The sequence below is a fragment of the Pelodiscus sinensis genome, chromosome 2 (genome assembly GCF_052426305.1).
Source record: "Pelodiscus sinensis isolate ZL-2025 chromosome 2, ASM5242630v1, whole genome shotgun sequence".
NCBI lineage: Eukaryota > Metazoa > Chordata > Testudines > Trionychidae > Pelodiscus > Pelodiscus sinensis.
In genome coordinates, this window is record NC_143053.1 from 80,712,920 (window position 1) to 80,733,434 (window position 20,515).

Consider the following 20,515-nt stretch of genomic DNA (forward strand, 5'->3'; position numbering starts at 1 on the left):
CTGCTGCAGGCGTCCAGATTCAGCTGCTGCTGAAACTGACCAGCAGCGGCTGAATCAGGGACGCCTGGGGCAGAGCCGGACTATCGGAAGGGGGGGGCTATGAGGGGTCTGGGGTGGCATCCCCCCCACCCTACCCCAGACCCCTCATAGCCCCCCCCTTCCAATAGTCCGGCATATCTGATCATCCGGGACCCCCGGGTCCTAAAGGTGCCGGATTATCGGAAGTTTACTGTACATGTTTTGTTAGTCTTTAAGGTGCTACTAGATTATTTATTGTTTTTAAAGCTTTTTCATCTGAGTCTTGGCTGAGATGGAGGCTACTTCAGTCCCTTGTGCAACATAGAGTAACTTTGGCATGTAATGGCTCCCAAAGGGCTATTCAAAACAACAACTAGAATGGGAGGCACGCAGCACTGCTCTGGCCAGTTCCCCTTTCTTTGCCCCACATTTCCTCTATTCCCGGGTCTGCGAGGAAGGTCTGGGAACACTAACTTGGTGCATTGCCTCATGAGAATTGCCTCATGCTACTTGAGAACTGCCTCATTCAAGAAGAATCCTCAACCGGCCACTGAGACTATCTTTAAGTCTGCTTCTCATTGAATGAAGCTGTCCAAAGCAGACTTAGCAGGGCCCAGGATCTGATTTATGCACTTTAAAATAAGTGATTAAGCAGGTTTTACTAATGTTGTACTTGTGAAAATTATATGCAAGATAGGCCTCATGTTATGGTAATTCATAAGAGCACTTGAAAGTGTGTATTCATTTCCTTCATCAGAATGTTACTAGATGACAGAAGAATGCAGTATTCTTATAAAACGGACTCAAAACTTAATCTCATGGTTTAAGCGTTGCTTGGTGTATTCCATGCATGGGCATATTGTCCAATTTGTTGTGGTCTTAACATGGGTAAGTTTTAAAAGTACTAACTAGCAAAATGTATTTGTAGACATAGGGAAGTGGTTCTCAAGCTGCAGCTCATGTGACATCCTCAGGGCCATACAAGTAGTGTTGGAAGCAGCCCACATAATACATTATGGGCTGCATATGTAGCTCACAGTGGTAAATAAATTGAGAACACCTGACCTATGTTGACATCCTGGTCTCATTAAGCATCATGTGTTTGTCAATAACACACAGCGTAAACTTACCAAGCAAAATCCAAAGCATGCATCTCCCCCAAGGAGATGATGAGAGAAAAAACACAAAAGAAGTTAGTCGCATTGCTTAATGTCCTATTGGATGGCATTGATACCAGAGCAATGAGCATGTTGTAAGAATCTCTATAGAAGCCAGCAACAAAACTCCTATTCAATGGGACTAGGCTTTCACCAGGAATTCACAAAGCACTAGATCCTCAGCTAGTAGAAATCTGCATAGCCCCATAGAGGATATATACTGTACTGACTTACACTAGCTGAAGGCCTGGCCTTTAATGAATTACAATTATATACACATTTTGCTAGCTAATACATTTAATACTAAGATAAGATTAAGGATATACATTCTACAGGTAACATTTTCTGAACTGTGAATACCTTTCCTGGTACATTTTAATAAAAAACTGATCAGTGTTGTCTCTTAAACTGTTCCTTTCAGTGAGCTTATTAAAACAACAGATGGAGGACAGATTTCATTGGATTGGTTTGATAATAATGACAGCGTATGTTATCCTGATGCCAGCACGAGGCCCACTATCTTATTACTGCCTGGCCTCACAGGAACAAGCAGGGAATCCTACATTCTACATATGATCCAACAGAGTGAAATGCTGGGATATAGGTACTCATAGATTTACTGGCTAGCATTTTCCTTGCTCAGCTAAAATTGTATGAATGTGTATGTATAAGATGTCTCCTAGAGCAAATGATATCTATTGGAATCAATTACAGAGGATAATATTTGATGATAATAAATAAGAATTGTATAGAGCACTGTACAGACCTATATCTCTACTGCCATCAACGCTGTGCAAAATGCAAGATGCCAGAGCAACAGCTTTCAGATATACTTTGTTCAAGTATAAATTTCCACGCAGGTGTAAGGGAATGGAAAAATGATTCCCTAAATTCTTTGTGTGTCTTATTAATTATTTTTGTAATCTTTCCTCTGTTCCTTCAAGAGGAGGGCTATTATGTTGAGCTCCAAACAGGTAAATGTTAGAGGGGGCTGTTGGAGGAGGTGCCAGTTTGGGCAAAGGCTGCTGGATCCATATTCACTCAGATTCAGTGACAACAAAGCCTCTATTTGTTGTGTGTAGGGGGGGCGGCATTCCTGCCCTGTAACTGATGGCTAAAGGGTAGATTTTTGTCACCCCTCCCCTGTTCCGCCAATAGTCCAGTTATTCAGCCTTTGAAGCGGAGTTAGGCTAGGGAAATGAAATGGACCATAACTACAGCTCATAGGTGCTATAACTTCACTTATGTTCTGCTTTAGATGAAATAACACATTGTACTGCTGTGATTAGTCCAGCATCCCTATTTCAAAACTATTGAATTCTGTCACTGCAGACTTAATCCTGGCTCTGAGTATATTGACTTCTGCAAATGTTCGTGTATGACATTCATGTTTAGCTGCTCTTTCTTCGTGTGGAAGTTCAAATGGTAAAATAACTAAGGAACCTTATCCCCAAAATATAAAACGTGGGTACCTTTTTAAAAAATAGCAATATTATATGTATTGATGATGAATGTGTATACTTCTGGGCACACAAGTGAACGAATTTAGTTTTACAAAAAAATTAGGTCAGATCACAACGGAATAGGGTATGCTTGTTTAATTTTAAGCAATACAATCATTAGATTTAAAAGAAAAATAAGTCCATCTTTTAAAATTTAATTAACTTAAAAAAACCTAAGTTTTTAGATTTGAGAGGACACTGAAACAATAAGCTATATAAAGAAAACAAAAGATTTTAAAATCAAGATAATTCTTAATATCAGAAAGTTTTGCTACCGCCAGTATGAACACATAGAGAGAGGTCCATGCTGCACCAATTGAAAATATCCTTCCTGAATAACCCATACAAAAATCTTAGGTGTCTGGATCGGTGATTTTGTCTTTGTCTTATGTCTACTGCCACATAAACATTATATAGACTAACTCTGATCCTGCAATTTGATTTTCATGGGAAGAAACATGTGTCCATATAGAGCCCAAATGACTTCAGTGAATCTCTAAGCAGGTGTAAGGATCCATCCAGGCAGGTCAGATTGCAGAATAAGAATATAGCTTATTTAGTAGCTAAGTTTAGATTTCTTACTGAAATGCATTTATTTATGTATTATCATTACATTTTAGTTTTAAATGACCTTTAAAAATAAAAGTGTAATACTAAGATGATTCTTGTATTCTTCTATATAATAAATAAATGTATATATTCAGATTTACCTTATTCCTTTTTAGATGTGTAGTTTTTAACAACCGAGGAACAGCTGGTGAGGATCTCTTGGTAAGAATCTTTTTTTTTTCTTTTTTTCTTTTTTTCTTTTTCAATACAAACTTTCATTGTCTAGACAACACATACTGAAGTCATCAGTGTTAATTCTCAGGGATGGATTCTAATCTAAGATGATCATGTTTGATGTGGCAAACTAACAAATGACTTCTACAGAATCTACCTGTAGTTGGCTGAATGCACATCTCTTATTATATTTATTCAGATTTAAATAGCTTCCATCTTCAATTTTTAATCTCAGTTCTTAGAGTGAAATATGCTAAATTGTGGTTGGTCCGTTAGGGCCTTATAAAAAAACCCCTAGAAATCAATGGAAAGATTCCCATTTACTTCTATGAGTTTCGATTCAGGGTCAGTCCCTTATGAAATTAAGAAATAACTGGTATATATTCACCTTTTAAAAAGACTGTTAATTTCTTAATTGGTACCTACTTTACTTGTAGGGCTCCACATTTCTTAATAAATATAAAACCATAGTCCTTTAATGTTCAGAAATCATATTGTCATTTTTTGAATTTTAGATGGTTGGATGTTATCAATAAAATGCTTCATAACTGCTTTTTTTGAGGATAACATGAATTTTGCAGCAATACATATTTGTACTATAATCTGCACAATAAAAATGTAGCATGCTAAATGGATGTATTTCATGTTAAAATATTTGAATAATTTAATGTCTCTACGAGCAAAATTATCTTTTGTATTTTCTTTTCCAAAATACTGTCGTATCTAAATGTACATTTGTAACTTATCCATTGCAATATTTTCTAATGTTTTAACACAGAGAAATAAGCTTTAGCAATTACTTTAAACCAAATTGTCTGTATAGATGTTAACAGAATCTGGAAAAAAATTAAAACATTTTGCCATTATTAACTGATCCACCATTATGCATTATTGTATGAATGAACCAGTTTTATCTGTCACATTTTAAAAAAAAATAAGCCTACTTTTATTTTTCCCAACAATTACAATATAGTATGAGCTACTAGCAGATTTTTTTTCAGAATTTACACAATATTTTAGAAACTAGTGATAAATTACTGGAATCTTAAAGTTAAGCACTTTTTGCAGCTAAGCTCAAGATGTGCTGAAATATTGTTGAATAAGCTTTGTTTCTTCATATATATTTTGTTGGCAAATTCTGCAGCTGTGTGAGGGTGCACAGTGCTGTGTATTGTTCTGGTTTGCATTTTTTAATCCACTGATTTAAGACAACCTAAAAATGCCCATAATGCTTTCTCTTAACCCATTAAAATGTTTCAGTGAAAACACTGCCATGTTAAGAGTCGCTTTTCTGCATACTTTTGGAGATGTATCTAGAAAGCTGTTTTGTGACACACAAAGTCCTTATTGATGAATTTCAGATTCAGTAAGTGAAAAGATCTCTTGTTTCAATGCTTTGTGTGTATTTCGGTGTAATCAGCTTAACATATTTTATAAGATTTCACAATGGACTAAAACAGCTTAAGTTATAACATTTTTTCTGCAGTTTTTTCACACTTATAGAAAATCCCCAAGTAATGAGTCTGAAGCAGAGTCAGGCAACACAATAACATGTAGTCATGCAAATAATTATTTGTCTTGTCTTTATAGAAAGATTTTACTTTGAATTTCCACTAAAATACCTATTTAAAGGATTGGGACTTAAAAAAAATACTGTATTGTAATGGGTGTTCTATTGAACATTAATCTGTTGGAGTGAATTATTGTTTTGAAATGATCATAAGTTAGAGAAACACAGGCATTTTAATTGAAAAAGCAACAGATATATATATTTTATTAAAAAAATCATTAGAGAAATGGAATATAAAGATGAGACTCTCTCTATTTTTACAGTATTTAAGTCAAGCATGCTTTCTTATGAAAAACATTATACCCTCCTTAATGAAAATAATTTACTTTTCTTTCTCTGTACTTGCCTATTTAATTAAAATAAAATATATTCATACTCAGGTTACAATTAATGGGTTGTAATAAAAGTCTGTGGTAACTCATATAGTTTCGTCCCAATCCCAGTCCCCCCCTCCCTTCTGATATTTTATTTTCAACATCAATATTTTTATATTTTTTGTTAGGTAGCTTTGAATGAATCAGTTTTGTATAATTAAAGTGTTAAAACCAGCCACATATTTCCAAGCTGTTTAACTGCAAGCAGTTTAAAAAAAGAAGCTGAAAATGCATTGTTGCCCCTGGCTCATGAGGTTCTGAATAAGCAAAACTAAAGCATCTTGTACAATATTCGAAACACCTGGAGCAATATCCTAATCCTGCTGAAATCAATGGAAATTTTGTCACTGGTTTCAGTGGGATCAGGATTTTATCCTTGATGTCTTTAATAAGAAATATATGGTTAGAAATTTTTGTTTTAGCATAGATAAAATCCACAGGATACAACTGGGAAAGAGGAAACTATTTTATTGGGTTCTTATTGTACCTCCACTTACACTGACTTCTACAACCCCCTCTACCCAAACTGTGGTCTACATCAGCAATCCAACCGGTAAAACTATAAAGTCTTGTTTATTCTTTGGGTAAGTAGCTGGGAGATGGGACAAATAAAATACAGTAGGGACAAGGCAAAACTCTTATTGAAGGCAGTAGGAGGGTCTCCAGGCCCTAGATCAGGAAGGGATGCCTATTCAGTCCTTGGAAATGCTTAAAGTTAAGCGTTGTCCTCAATAGTAGTACCTAAATATTGACTACTTTAAAAAAAGTTTCCATACACAAATTGAGTTCTACTGAATATTTGATAGCACATTTAAATGTGGATTAAGATGACAAAATGGACACTACACACATTTTAGAGAGATCTTGTAGGCTGCTTCCCTTTCTACATACTGCAGTCTTCATGATCTGCTTTACTTCCTTGTAGATTTGTAATTAGCAATGATGCCTGGTGTGATGTAGTGTTGGTACCTTGCTGGTTGCTATGCCGGGTCGTGGGCTGTGGGTGACCTCCGCTGGCGGCTGTTCGTAGCACAGCCCAGCAGGACCGGGGATGAGTCATAATGCAAGGGGCTCCCAACCTGTCCAACCAGTTGGCTTCCAGGGAGGGAGATGAAGGAAGGGGGTTGAGGCATCTCAAGGGGGGGTTGAGGCATCCTAGGCCTGCCCTGTAACAAGATTACATCTATACTGTGTTGTACCCTGGAGAAGCAATAAACTCCCTCTATTCTACTGGCTGGTGGAGTCTGTTCGTGCCACTACGGGGGTGCAGGAGGCGAAGGAACCCTGACGCGCCGCCACACCTATCAATTTGCAGTAGACTCTGTGTCCAGAATTTGTTGAGTTAATTTCTGGATAGATGGAGCTATTGACCATACATTTTGGCTGTGTCTACATTGGCACCCTTTTCCGGAAAAGGGATGCTAATGAGACACTTCAGAATTGCAAATGCCGCGGAGGATTTAAATATCCCCCATGGCATTTGCCTGAACATGGCTGCCACTTTTTTCTGGCTCGGGGTTTTGCCGGAGAAAAGCACCAGTCTAGACGGGATCTTGCGGAAAATAAGCCCTTTTCCGGAAGATCCCTTATTCCTACTTGAAAGTAGGGCTTATTTTCCGCAAGATCCCATCTAGACTGGCGCTTTTCTCTGGCAAAACCCCTAGTCGGAAAAAAGAAGCAGCCATGTTCATGCAAATGCCGTGGGGGATATTTAAATCCCCCGCAGCATTTGCAATTCCGAAGTGTCTCATTAGCATCCCTTTTCCGGAAAAGGTTGCCAATGTATACACAGCCTTCAGCTGTTAGTTGCTGTGCTCAGGAATACGACTCCTACTGTCACTTCTTTCCCAAAATTATGTAGGTTCATCTTACTGTTATTTGACAGGAATGCTAAGTTTGTCATGTTATAAAAACCATCCAGCTTCCACTTTGGTTTGTTCTTAAGGATGATACAAATGCTTATGCTATTGTTTTCCCTTTTGGCTCCTTACAGACACCAAGAACTTACTGTGCTGCTAACACAGAGGATTTGGAGGCTGTTATTCATCATATTCACAACATGCATGCCTCAGCTCCATTTATGGCAGCAGGTGTTTCTATGGGAGGGTAAGGATTTATATAATAGAAATCCCGCTAGCCTAGTTTGCCAATCATGAAATAAGACTGCTGCTGCTTGGCTGAAGTTTAGTGCAGTTGAATGTTTCTGGAGTGAAATGGAGTTAAATTAGTTAACAGTTAAAAAAACCAACCAAGATCTTAATCAAGGGTTCTGTTCAGCAGGATGCATGATTCAGTGAAGGCTCATTTGCATGGCTGAATTTCATTTCTCAGCCTCCCCAAAACAGGTTTTGCAAATGCATTAGATCTTATTTGAAACAGACATATAAAATAGAACATTTATCCATATAGGCAAGGCTCTATTCATTGTCTTGTTATTTCACTTTTTAAAAAATAGTGTTCCTTTGCTTCATGAGATGTGTGGTAGAATAAAATATAAAACATCTTTAACACATTTTAAAACCTCAGTATACACAGGGCAAGTTGCAGTTTTAATTCTCAGTAGTAGTAGAGATAAAACGTCCAAGGGAGCTAGAGTTCACTTTGACTAGCTAAGATATTAAGTACAATTTGTCCTGTCTATACTAGGGTTTTCAAATGTGCTAGCTCATGTTAAGTAGCACCTTAGAAATATTTTATATTTATTTAGACAAATCTATAATTGCACTGAAAATCTTAAAAATGTGAATCAAATATGACCAATTTAGTGATGTCTCTGTTTGCAGACAGCCTGAAACAATAGTTCTGAGATGTGGGAACTGTTCATTCATCACAATAGATTACTGATTATGAAACTAAGCATGACAATACAAAATGTCTCATGGTTAACAATTTCACTACTAGTTATTTTAGCAGAAACATCCAACTGATAGGCCTGAACCAATGCCCATTGAAATCAAAGGAAATCTTTGCATTTACTTCAGTGGATTTTGAATCAGGCCCAGTGTGCTTATTGCACAATCCCACAGTAGAGATGTACTTCTCCAGTCCATTTTGTTGCAGAGTACACAGACATGGTACTTGTTAAAATGTCACAAATCAGTATTTCACAGATTTCCTTTGAAGGATGTAAGCGAGCAGATGATAAAAAAATAAAACAGGGTAAAAAAAATGAGGAAGTGGATCCAATGTAATATGTTCTTTTCCCTGCCTAGCAGCCTGCAGAAGCCCCAGGAGTTAACTTTACTCTGATGGGGCTTCTCACTTAAAAGTTAGGTTTTGTTAGATGAAAGGTGGGCTTCGGAGAGCATCTGATTTGGAAGCAGGAAGTAACACTGCCCACAAAACCGGTAAATAAGCATTAATACACAGTGCTGGGCCGCTAGCCAGAGAAGGGGAGTACAGCAAAATTGGAATGCGCAACATGCATTGAAACACAACTTCTTGGGAAAATGTGCTGCAAAGCAACGTTCCCTCTAATTTTTTCCATCAATGTGCAGATTTTTTTCCATCCATGTTCAGAATAAATTTTTGATGTGCACCAACGCACGTGCAAATATGCACCACCAGTAGATACAAAAAACCTAGCTGTGGGTGCCTGGTTAATCCGTTGGATTGCATTTGAATCTCTCCCAAACAGCTGCCCAGTCTCACAGCCTACAGGGAGTACCGCTTCAAGGTTGCAAGGGGAACACTCAGGCTACGTCTACACTACCGTTTTTTTGGAATAAGATATGCAAATCGCACTCGCATTTGCATATCCTCTTCTGATTCTTTATGCGGAAGAGGTTTTGCCGCTATTTGGTCCCATGTCAGAAAAAAACCCTCTTTCGCAAGACTCTGTAAATCTCGATTTACGAGGAATAAGGAGTCTTGCGAAAGAGGGGCTTTTTTTCTGACATTTGGCCCTGTCTACACGTAGTCTCAGAGACCCTCTTAACTTTCATTGGGAATTCTGTAAGTTCAGGGCTGAACTTCCTGCTCCCTCTGTTCCTTTTTAATGAGTTATGCTGAGGATGGGTATAATGTAGTGCTCCTTACTGGCATTTTCCTGCTAAGCCATACCGACTCTTTGCAAGTTACTGGATAATTGGATATGTTCAGTGGATAGTTATTGATGATCATATAAATAAGTAACTTTGAAACGTTTAAAACTTACTGGGCCAAATCTTGCTCTCACCAAGTTTTTACATTGCCTTCAATGAAACCAAGATTTGGACCATTGCAGGGTTTATGCTATTATAAGTATACAATAAGAAATATATATTTAAAAAAAAAAACAAGATTTTTTTCAAAGCCTATTATGGGGTTTGGTTACCAAATTCTCATTAATTTCATGGGCAACTTTAAAAAGCTCACCCTGTATGTCCTGCAAAAGGAGGAAGTCTGTGTTTAGACTTTAAATCCTGGATGAAACTTCGGACTCATACTGCTGCAAACATTGGCCTTATTTTTTTCCCGGGCAGAATGAATGTCTTTAATGCAAGTGTGTGAACATGAATGTTCTGCCTTAATTATGGGATGTCCCAGTTTTGAAGGGAAAGTCATATCCTTCATACTTACGTTTAAGTCCAGAATTGTATTAAGCCCCTAATATTACACAAGTACCAAAATATTGTTTCCTTTTTTCAGAGCAACTTGATATTTTGCTAATGCAGTATATTAATACATGCATCCCACTATGTATTTACAGTTCTACTCTACATGGTCCAGCCCTTACCACTGTTTATTCCACAGCTGCTTCTCCACTGTTACCCCATCATATGGGGAAACATTATTTAAACACTTCTCTTCCCATTACAACCATCTTTGCTGTTATTGGATCAGCCTACCCATGGTGTCTCCAAAAACCTGATATTTCCAGAACAGTTCATTAGCTGAGGGGCTTTCAAACTCTGGGCCGTGGCTTGTAAGAGAAAGCCGCTAGCTGGCTGTGAGGTGCTTTGTTACCTGCTTCTCTACAGGTACGGGTGATCGCAGCTCCCGTTGGCTATGGATCAAGCCTAGGTTTAACCCTATCGACTAGTGCACTCCCTCCCCCTTGCTGCCTCTGATATAGAGGCAGCAAGGAGGGTGGGGAGAGGTGGGAGCCCATACCTGTGGGGAGCCGACTCTTACACTGGTTTCCCACGAGCACCTGATCTGCGGAGCTGCCTGCCGTCCCCACACCCACGCTGCTTTCTTCGATAGAGAGGCAGCAGCATGGAGGGTAAGGGGGGGGGCAAGCAGGAGCTGGTACACATGGGAAGTTGGCTTACAATCTTGCTGCCTGTGTATATTGGCTCCCGCGGAGCCGCTTGCCCTCCTGTGCTAATGCCTCGCTATCAGAGGCACCAATGTGCGGGGATAGGTGGGAGCCAATGCACATGAGGAGGCAGCTTTTAAGCCGGCTCTCTTCGTGGAACCACCTTCCCTCTCTCCCAGAGCTGTTATCTTCCCTCCCCCAGTGCCGCTGACTGTAATTAGGCGAGAGATTCTGGGTCATATTTTTTTTTCTAGTTTTAAATCATTGTTCATATCCTTTGCATTTAAGAGCTTTGCCCACCCTACACACTCTCAGGTGTGAAAATATGGTGGAAGCTAAAGTTCCCAAAGAAGCAGGATGCTGTTGCCAGCCCACATTTATGTCTGATCTGGTAGACTGGAGTTTTCAAGAGTTTTACGAAAAATAAGATATTTTAAGACCTACCACAAACCTCGCCACTTTCTGCTCCAAGAACAAGGCACATTTAGTTGACTTTGCTTTCTCTAATGGAAACAATTAGCAGTGTGTACATATTAAAAACCCCACTCCCCCCCCTGACACACACACACACAAAATAATCAAAACACAGCACTGCATTCCTCATCCTGGGGAAAGGATGAGAGGGAAAATGAAGCATGTCTGATGTTAGTAACATTATTTAATGCTCTATTGGAAGGCACATACCGTAGTGATGAGTGTGGTGCAAGAACTCATTTAGACTAGGCTTAAAGTTGGCAAATTGTTATGCCTGTGATTATATTTAAATGAGAGATCTAACAATTGGATTTATTTTTATTCTTCTTCGTAGCATGCTTCTTTTAAATTACCTGGGTCAAACTGGCCGAGAAACTCCTTTGATGGCAGCTGCAATTTTTTCTGCGGGTTGGAATGTTTTTGAATCTGCTGAATCATTGGAGAAACCTCTAAATTGGCTGCTCTTTAACTACTACTTGACTACTTGTTTACAGTCCTCTATTAGTCGGTGAGTCACCTCTGAACCATTTAGAAAAGATGAAGATGTTAGTATGGAATATAAGCCAGATATATGGCCTTCTGGAAAAGGACTGCTATTACTGCATTTCGCATAGGCTATGTCTAGACTACGTTCTGTTTTCGAAAGAGGATATGCAAATTCCTGCAGAATTTGCATATCCTCTTTTGAAAATAAAACATAGTTTAGATGTACCCATAATGCCTTCCTTTGTGGGTATAATCTCAGGAAATTCTGAAACTGAAATGTCTCCTTGCTTGGAAGGTTTTCCTCATGGGTGATATTCACTCTTGTACAAGAGAACCAGCTTATATACCATTGCAGTCTCCAAAATATATCTTAGGGTGACTTAAAATAGGCTATGCGCTGTCCCTTTCCACAGGATTGAATTTCACCCCATGTATACAGTGATTATTGTAAGGCTACTCAAGACTTAGGATGGAGGACACCAATTTGATTTTTTTTATTAATTAACCAACATTAACACATTTAGTCTGAGAGCTACATAGACACTAATTTATTAAAAAAATAATCTCTGAAAGCAAAAAGGAGGGAAAAGGTAGCTGATAGGTTGTCTTAAAAATGATCTTTTGTCCCTAAAATCAAGATTCTCTCTTTTATCCGTGTCGCATTTTTAACGACTAATGCAGATTTCACTCACATTCTGTTGTATTTATAAGTGCACGTTACTTAGTGTCTGAAACAGATGAGATAAGACTGAGAAATAAATGTGTTCTCACTCTATGGTATTTACTGCTGAGTATGTATTGTAAGACAAAGGACTTCTACATCCATAAAATCATTTTTCTTCCCTCTCCCCTCATTTTTTTTCCAGACATCGACAAATGTTAGAGAAATTATTTGATATGAATCTGGTCATGAAGGTAAATAGATAAATAGATCTTTTTTTATTTTGATTTTATATTTTGATGTCCAAACACTGATGTAGTTCCTGATTTGAATTCTGTTCTTCAGGCTAAAACCATTAGGGAGTTTGATAAGCAATTCACCTCAGTTATGTTTGGCTACCGTACAATTGATGATTATTATGTAGATGCTAGTCCATGTCGCAAGCTGAAGTCAATAAGTATTCCAGTGTTATGTCTAAACTCTTTGGATGATGTTTTCTCACCAGGTCATGGTAAGTTGAAGCTTTGTTTCTTTTTACATACATTCATACAGATATAATCAGTAAGATGTAAGATTGCATAGAACTAAAAAACAGGCTATATATCAATGAGATGTATTTAAGTACTACTGTACATCAACCCTGATATTTTTAGTTCCAATTTTCCACTCTGATGAACTTATTGGAGAGGTCTAAATCATGCAAATGCTTAGTGCTTTTGTTGGTCAGCATTCTTGTGAGCCAGCTCCTATAGAACATATCATACTATGATTTACTCATCAGCATACTTGAACTCCTCTGTAGCAATTGCTGTCAATGTGACACAGACGCCCAATGCTTACCACAAAAATAATTTGGTTTCTCCCATTTGATGTTTGAAGGATTTTGAACTCCCTATCTCTAATCTCACATGCATCGCAGCTAGGCCAAAGTGCTAACAGGGCTGTTTTGTTGGTCCAGTGCAGTGGAAGAGACATAGATGATGTGATCTTGTACAGGAAGTCCTATATCAATATTATAGAAATCTGATTGGAGGATGAAGCTGCCCAATAGGCAGAAATGTCAGCTAATAACAGTTAAACTGTAAAAACACAATAGATTTGTTTTAATAGTTCATCTTGATTACCACATAGAACAATCAGGCTTTTTTGGTCGATTCTCTTTTATTAACTAGCATCATAGTTAAAGATTTCTTTGATCCTGTGGGTGCACGATGGCTATATTTTCCTATGAGTGATAATACCGGGAATAAAAGTAAAGTTGTAAAATAGAAACTAGTCAGGTCTAAGAGCTAATTAATTACACAGTTTTTTGCCGTGGACCTCTGATATTTGGAAGTACAGATTGTTGGTTTGAGGCAGGGAAACTTCCTATTGCCATTGTAAATAGACCCTGATCTTCATAAGAAAATCTAGGACACTACAGAGATCATGCAAATAGAATACTGAACTGAAGTTTAAAGGAATGGAAGAGAGATGATGTGTGTCACAATTATGTTAAAGGCTACACAAATATAAAGTAAAGTAGGATTATGCAACAAATGGTTGTAAATCAGCTATGGCTGCTTCAGCAGAGGTACATGGAGGAGGGACAGATCTCTTTTGTTGCTCAGAGGGCTCCTCCACTGGTAGGATCAGGTGAAGATCAGCGACCACTTTTGGCAAGCAACACTTGCCACTCTTGATTGGGAGTGTCTGGGTGTGACCAGAGACCTGATACGCATGTGCTGCCCATTGACTGTGGGGCTATATGGTTTGAGGTACAGGCTGCAGTTGTGTTATGGGTATGGGATCATTAAGCCCTGGTCTATACTAGGGAATTATTTCTAAATAACCCCCCTTATTTCAAAATAATAATTGGAGTGTCCACACTACCAAGCCCATTATTTCAAAATAACAGGCTGGTTATTTCAAAATCTGTACCCTGTTTTTCTTGGTGAATGAAACTAATTTTGAAATTGTTATTTTGAAATAGTAATAGTGTGGACAATCCAGTGCTGCTAATTTGAAATAATTGGCCTCCAGAGGCTTCTCACAGCTGCACTTCTGACCACTCTGGCCACATCTGACATCTCCACTGCTCCCCTTCTCCTGCAAGTTGCAGGAGAAGGGCTTATTGCACGTAGCCAGCTTTGCCAGCCTCATGCAAGATAGCATCCCAGGAGCCGTGAGTGTCCCCAATGCTCTCTCAGAGCCTCCCACAGCTGCCAGCACTAATGCTGTTCCCTCTGCTGCCACTGGACAGAGACGCAGGAGAGTTCTGGTCTGGACTGGTGTGGAGATCCTAGACCTCATCAAGGTCTGAGGGGTGGAGACCAGCTTCCAGGATTTCCACCCCAGAAAGGGAAATGTGGGTGTCTACAGCTGGATTACTGCCAGCCTGACTGACAAAAGCTACGAGACCCTGGACCTGATCTGGGTGAAAGTCAAGGAGCTCCAGCAGGCCTACCATAAGGCCAGGGAGCAGAGTGGATGCTCTGGGGTGGCACCACACAGTTGCTGCTACTTCAAACAGCTGGATGCCATCCTGGGAGGGGGGCCAGTCACTTCCCCCCCACACTGCACCCCCATTATCGTGGAGTTTGGTCAGGACTCTCCCAGCATCAGCTTTCAGGAGAGCAGGGTTGCGGACAAGGAGGAGGAGACTAGCCAGTCCCCCTCTCCCAGGGTGTCTCCCAGGCCTCAGATGAACCCGGGAAAGGCACTTCAGGTGAGTTCTATAACTTTCCCTACACATGCGGAGACCGGCAATGGGCTATGAGGGACTGAGGGGCTCAGCCTATTCGACTCAGGGGTCACACAACAGCTTGTGCATGGAGGTGCACATGGAACGCCAGTCTGGAGAACTTCACTCCATGATACTGTCATACAGGAACCCCTCAGTCCTTCTAACAAGGTTCCTAGAGAGGCCTGCCTCACTCGAGTCTCCACGGTGAGACACCTTCCCACAACAAGCCACCGCTAAGGAGTATGGGGTCATAGAACCACACAGTAGGGCCGCACACAGCACGGGGCCGTGCCTGTACTCAGGCAGCATTCACTCCTGATTGAGCACAGCGATGAGGAGACTGATCCTGGTCATGGGAACCTGTTGAGGCTGAGGGAAGGAGGAAGAGGAGAGGAACACTGCTTGCACTCTCTCTGACAAGCGGTGTCTGCTGCTCACACATACCACCTCCAGTACCCGCCCCCGCTCCTCCAGTGGGCAGAGTTAGAAGTTCTCTCTCTCTGTGGGACATTGCCAGTGTCGGACCTGGTGTGTCCCCCACTTCCACCACAGGCTTCTGGCCTGACTGGCACCTTCCCATGCCTACTTGTTCTTGGGCCATAGGTGTAGCGATGTTCCCCTGAGACGTCTATGCCCCTGCAGGAAAGTGCCCCGTCTAGGCAATAGATGGCACATCACCATGTTCTGAACCAAGACCTTCAATGTCAACTCAGAGATTAGGAGTAGGCTTCATACACGGTGTCTCCTGGGATGACTGCCATTGTAACTTCTCTTTACAGTTGGGATAGCTGTGAGCTTGACGTGTCCTCCTCCTCCCATGCCATCTACCCAAATCCACAGGAGAAAATAAAACCCGCAAGTACCTGATGTGGGAGCAGATGGCCTCCCTACAGTCCCTTGTCCAGGGCCTCGAGGAGGAGTAGTGGGAGAGGACCAGTAGCAGAGGAAGACTGCCTGGGACCAGCTGGCACGGCAGCACAAGGCCATGTGCTCTTCCCTCACCTCGGTGATGGAGCACAGGGCCTCATGCATGTAGTGGGCCACCAACCACTTCCCCGCCCCGCAATGGCTTCCCCTCCTAGCCTGCTCAGGGGCCGCTAAGACACCATAATATGTAGTGGTGGGACCTCTCAGGCAGCTGAAGCCTCCCAGCCAACCAGAGGCAGGTGACCTCCACACACAGGTGCCCTCTGCCCATGGCCACTCCAGAACCCACCGTACCTGGCTACCTTCAGAGAGTCCCTTATCCTGCTGCTTTCCTAATGTGGAAGCCCCAGCCCTGAACCACTTTATCCTTCCTTCCCCATTCCAGTCCCTTCCCTGTTGTATAACCCTCCCATTAAACAGTCCTGTTTCTTTCAACACAGAAGACTTTATGATTTGCTCTGCAGGGCAGAGGGGGAAGTGGGAAGGGAGGGCAGGGGAAGGGATAGGTGGGGGAGGAAAGGCACACACAGGGAATGCAGAGGCCCCTTGTAGAGAGGAAGGGGGAGGTTCTCACAGCTAGCTTTGCACAAAACTCTCCCTCAAGGCCTCCCTGGAGAACAGCCCCTTGATGTGCTCTCTGTATGGCTGTGGTGTCTGGCTGCTCTTATGTCCTGGCTGGCTATTCAACCTCTGCCCCCCACCCTGGCAGAAGGGTCTTCCCCTTTCTCTCACACAGGTTGTGGAGCACACAGCAGGCCGTTACCACAAAGGGTATGTTGTGCTCACTGAAGTCCAGGCAAGTGAGGAGATTCCAGAACCATCCCCTTTAAACAGCCAAACACACGCTCCATCACCATGCAGCACCTGCTCAGCCTGGCATTGAAGTGTTCCTTGGTGGGGTACAGGCTGCCTGTCTAGGGCTTCATGAGCCTGGGCGGCATTGCCCTAGATGATGATGGGCATGTCCACTTCCCTGACTCTGGTGGTGTGGTCAGGGAAAAGTGCTGGCATGCATCTTTCAGAACAGGCAGGAGTTCTAGAAGATGTGAGGAGTTGTGCACCTTCCCCGAGCAGCTGACGTTGATGTTTGTGAAGCATCCCTTGTGATCTGAGGGCCTGCAGTACCATGGAGAAGTACCTCTTCCAGTAGATATAGTCAGAGGCCGACTGGCCAGGGCCCAGTATTGGAATGTGAGTACTGTCTGTGGCCCCTCTGCTGTTGGGGAAACCCATGGTGGCAAAGCCATCCACAGTGGTGTTCACCTTCCCCAGTGTGACGAATCTCTGCAGCAGCATGTGGTTGATGGCCTTGGCTACCTGCAGGAGTGTGGCCCTGACTGTGGATTTCCCTACATTGAACTAGTTCCTGATGAAGTGGTAGCTGTCTGTTTTGGCGAGCTTCTAGAGTGTGATGGCCACATGCTTCTATATGGGGATGGTGGATTTCATGCGGATGTTCTGTTGCCTGAGGGCAGGGGCAAGCCATTTGCAGAGCTTGAGGAAGGTGGCCTTCTGCATATGGAAATTCGGCAGCCACTGCTGGTAGTCCCGTCACTGCAGGACAGTGCGGTTCCACCAGTATGAACTTATCTCCTGCCACCAGAAGCAGCGTTCCACAGTGACCAAGTGATTAAGGGGCATGCACAGCAGCAGGAGTGCCAGAACTTGGGTGATCAGTACCTGCAATCCATGCTGGTCCTCGTACTGCTGGAGCAGCATGCAGGCAGTCTGGATGAACTATGCCATGAGGCACACTACAAGGCCCATAAGCCTGGCACTCAGGAGTACAGAGTTCAAATTCTGTGGCCTGTTATTTCAAAATAATGGGCTTGGTAATGTGGACGCACCGCTTATAAATTCGAACTTGGGGAGGTTATTTCAGAATAAGGTCCTAGTATAGACCAGGGCTAAGGACTACTCGTTGTCATGTTAAATAGTTATCCTGAATCGGTGCCATCTATACAGCACCCTAAACTTGAAATAAGATATGCAGTTTGCGCTTGAATCTATTTAGAAATAACTTATTTTGAAATTTGGCGTGTCTACACAGCGCCAAATTTTGAAATAATGCACTATTTCGAGCCATTCCTTATCCTTTGTACAACAAGGTTTAGCAGGATGGCAAAATAGTGTGCCTGTTATTTTGAAATAAAGGGCAGCTTGTGTAGATGTGGGGTAACTAGTTGGGGATACTTCTGGTATCCCGAAATAGCCGTGCAGTGTAGACATACCCAATGAGAATAGTCATACAGTTGCATTGATCTCTCATTTTGTGAGTGAATATGCTTTCCTTATTGCTAATCTGATTTTTAATTTACCTCTATTTTTCTTTTTTGAAGGGTTATGCTATAAGTACTGAGTGTATCAATGTACTGGCTGTTCACTTCTGAATAATTTTGACAATCTGAATTCACTGAGATCAAACTAAAAATTACTCCTGCATATGTTATGTGCAAATCATTGCAGTTTAGTGTCTAATTTTAGACAACTAATCTAATGCTGTGTTACTCATTTACTACAGTCTCTAATCTAGAGTGAGCTATTAACCTGCTGTGTGACCTTGGGGAAGTTACTGTGTGTGTCTCTTCCTTCCCACTCTTTGCCTATCTACATTGTATATTCTTTTATGCAGGCTCTGTGTCTCGCTATGGCCCACACTCTCAAAGGTATTTAGTAATGTGACTTCCACTGAGATCAAAATAATGGAGTCCAAATCTTGGTTGAGTTGTTTAAGTGCTAATATAATACAAACCTTACATAATAATAAATAATAATTACCCTGTACTGAGCTTGACATAGCTATATAAGCATACTGAACACCTTGCTCTTTCTAACTGTTGGCCCTCTTGGGGTACATCTACACAGCAGCATTATTTCAGAATAATTTGCATAGTTTAATACGATGTTAGCCCTGCTGTGTAGATGTACCCTCATTGTGATAAGTCTGAACTCAGATTCCTAAAGTAAACGTACTTATAATATTATTTGCAGAAATATATTACATTTAAAATGACTTCAGGCTTCATACCTAATAAGAACAGGGCTATTCATGAACAAAATTGTCAGTCCATTTTTATCTGTTGCCAAGTGTTGAAGCATATATATATAAGGCTATGAAACCGACTCTCCTCTCATTTCTGCACTTGTCAATCTGGCTTGCCTTCAGTGGAGTTAAACTTAATATATATCCGTGTGAGTGAGAAGAGGCTCAATCAGTGCATCATTTAGAAATTTGTATAAATGAGGTGAGTTAATGGTGCCAAGTGAGAGATCTTTTGACAGTTTAAGATCCCAATCCTGTAAGGCCATTCTCTGTATTTCTGTTGTATGATTAGGAGGCATGATAGAGATAAATAATGAAATGGGGGACTTATACTTTTCTTTTTTTTTTTAGCTATACCCATTGAAACTGCCAAACAAAATCCAAATGTTGCTTTGGTTCTTACTTCTTATGGAGGCCACATTGGTTTTCTAGAAGGAACATGGCCAAGGAAGTGCACTTACATGGACAGAGTCTTCAAGCAGTTTGTGCAGGCTGTATTTGAGCATGGAAACAAAATCTGTAGCATGTAGCTCTCCAGAGGCATCTTGTTTCAGCCCACTGTTTCAGCACAGTAGCATGATCTGACAAGAGCAGCTCAGCTTAATGCACAAATGTTAATTACTCTATAAACAGCAAATAAGCCAGCAGATGGAAGACCATTACTATGTGCAAAAATACTTTTCACCTAAATTTTTGTAGCAAGGAATAAATATTATGTTGTTGTTTTTGTAGTTTAATATGCCTTACCAAGAATGACCTTAAATAAAACAGCACTCTAAATTTATCAAATTGCACTTAACCAAAACCATTAAGTAAACACATTATAGTTCCTCAGGGTTTTAATTTAATACAGTTCATTTTTAGGAGATTTAATTTAGATGACTTGTAATATAACCATTTTAATAAACTCAAATTTACGTATATATTTTAAAGTATGTTACAAGTTGATCCATTTCTAAGAGCATTGACAAGAGAAATATTGAAATATGAAATCAGAAGAAATAACACAGAAAAAGACCGATTCATCAGAGTAATCTTTAGGCTTAAGCATAAATAGCAGAAGACTAAAACTTGATTTACTGTTTTACCCTGTGAGGATATTCAGATTTAGGGTGGTTTTTATTCTTTATAATGCCAGTACCATATTGTCGTATATGTTTATTTTTAACATTGTTAGCTAATTTGTAGTATTTATATATTTATTACCAAAGGTTCTGTTGAAATATAGTAATGTAATAAACAATGTAATTTTAAGTCAACATATTTTTACTTCCTCATTTATGTAATCTTGTGTGGTGTCATACATACATGTTACACATGTTCCATATAAAGGTGGAAAATAAATTGCTTAATTCTATAATTTAAGTTTATATTTCCCTACAACTATAGAGTTTTGAAAAAAAACACATCAGAAAACTAGAAGACACTGCTGACTTTAAAACCATATTCCCATCTGAAAATTTTGTCTCTGATATTGTCCCAAGTAACACTTATGAAAGAGATTGGGGTTGGGGGTGGAAATCTGTTCTTTTTTAAATTTACTTGCTTTGTGC

The 20,515-nt window shown here is 40.6% G+C and overlaps 1 protein-coding gene across 3 annotated transcripts in view; it reads left to right on the plus strand.

Moving 5' to 3' along the window:
* Positions 1–20,221, plus strand: part of ABHD3 (abhydrolase domain containing 3, phospholipase) — a 41,208-nt gene extending 20,987 nt beyond the window's left edge. For 2 of the 3 annotated variants that reach the window (XM_025179433.2, XM_006139054.5), the window contains exons 3-9: positions 1,597–1,779; positions 3,403–3,448; positions 7,398–7,510; positions 11,455–11,628; positions 12,473–12,521; positions 12,613–12,778; positions 19,314–20,221. In XM_025179433.2, the coding sequence (XP_025035218.1) occupies positions 1,597–1,779; positions 3,403–3,448; positions 7,398–7,510; positions 11,455–11,628; positions 12,473–12,521; positions 12,613–12,778; positions 19,314–19,492 (910 nt within the window). In that variant the 3' untranslated portion in view covers positions 19,493–20,221. The other variant, XM_075920909.2, reaches the window with a different exon arrangement.
* Positions 20,222–20,515: the final 294 nt, after the last annotated feature.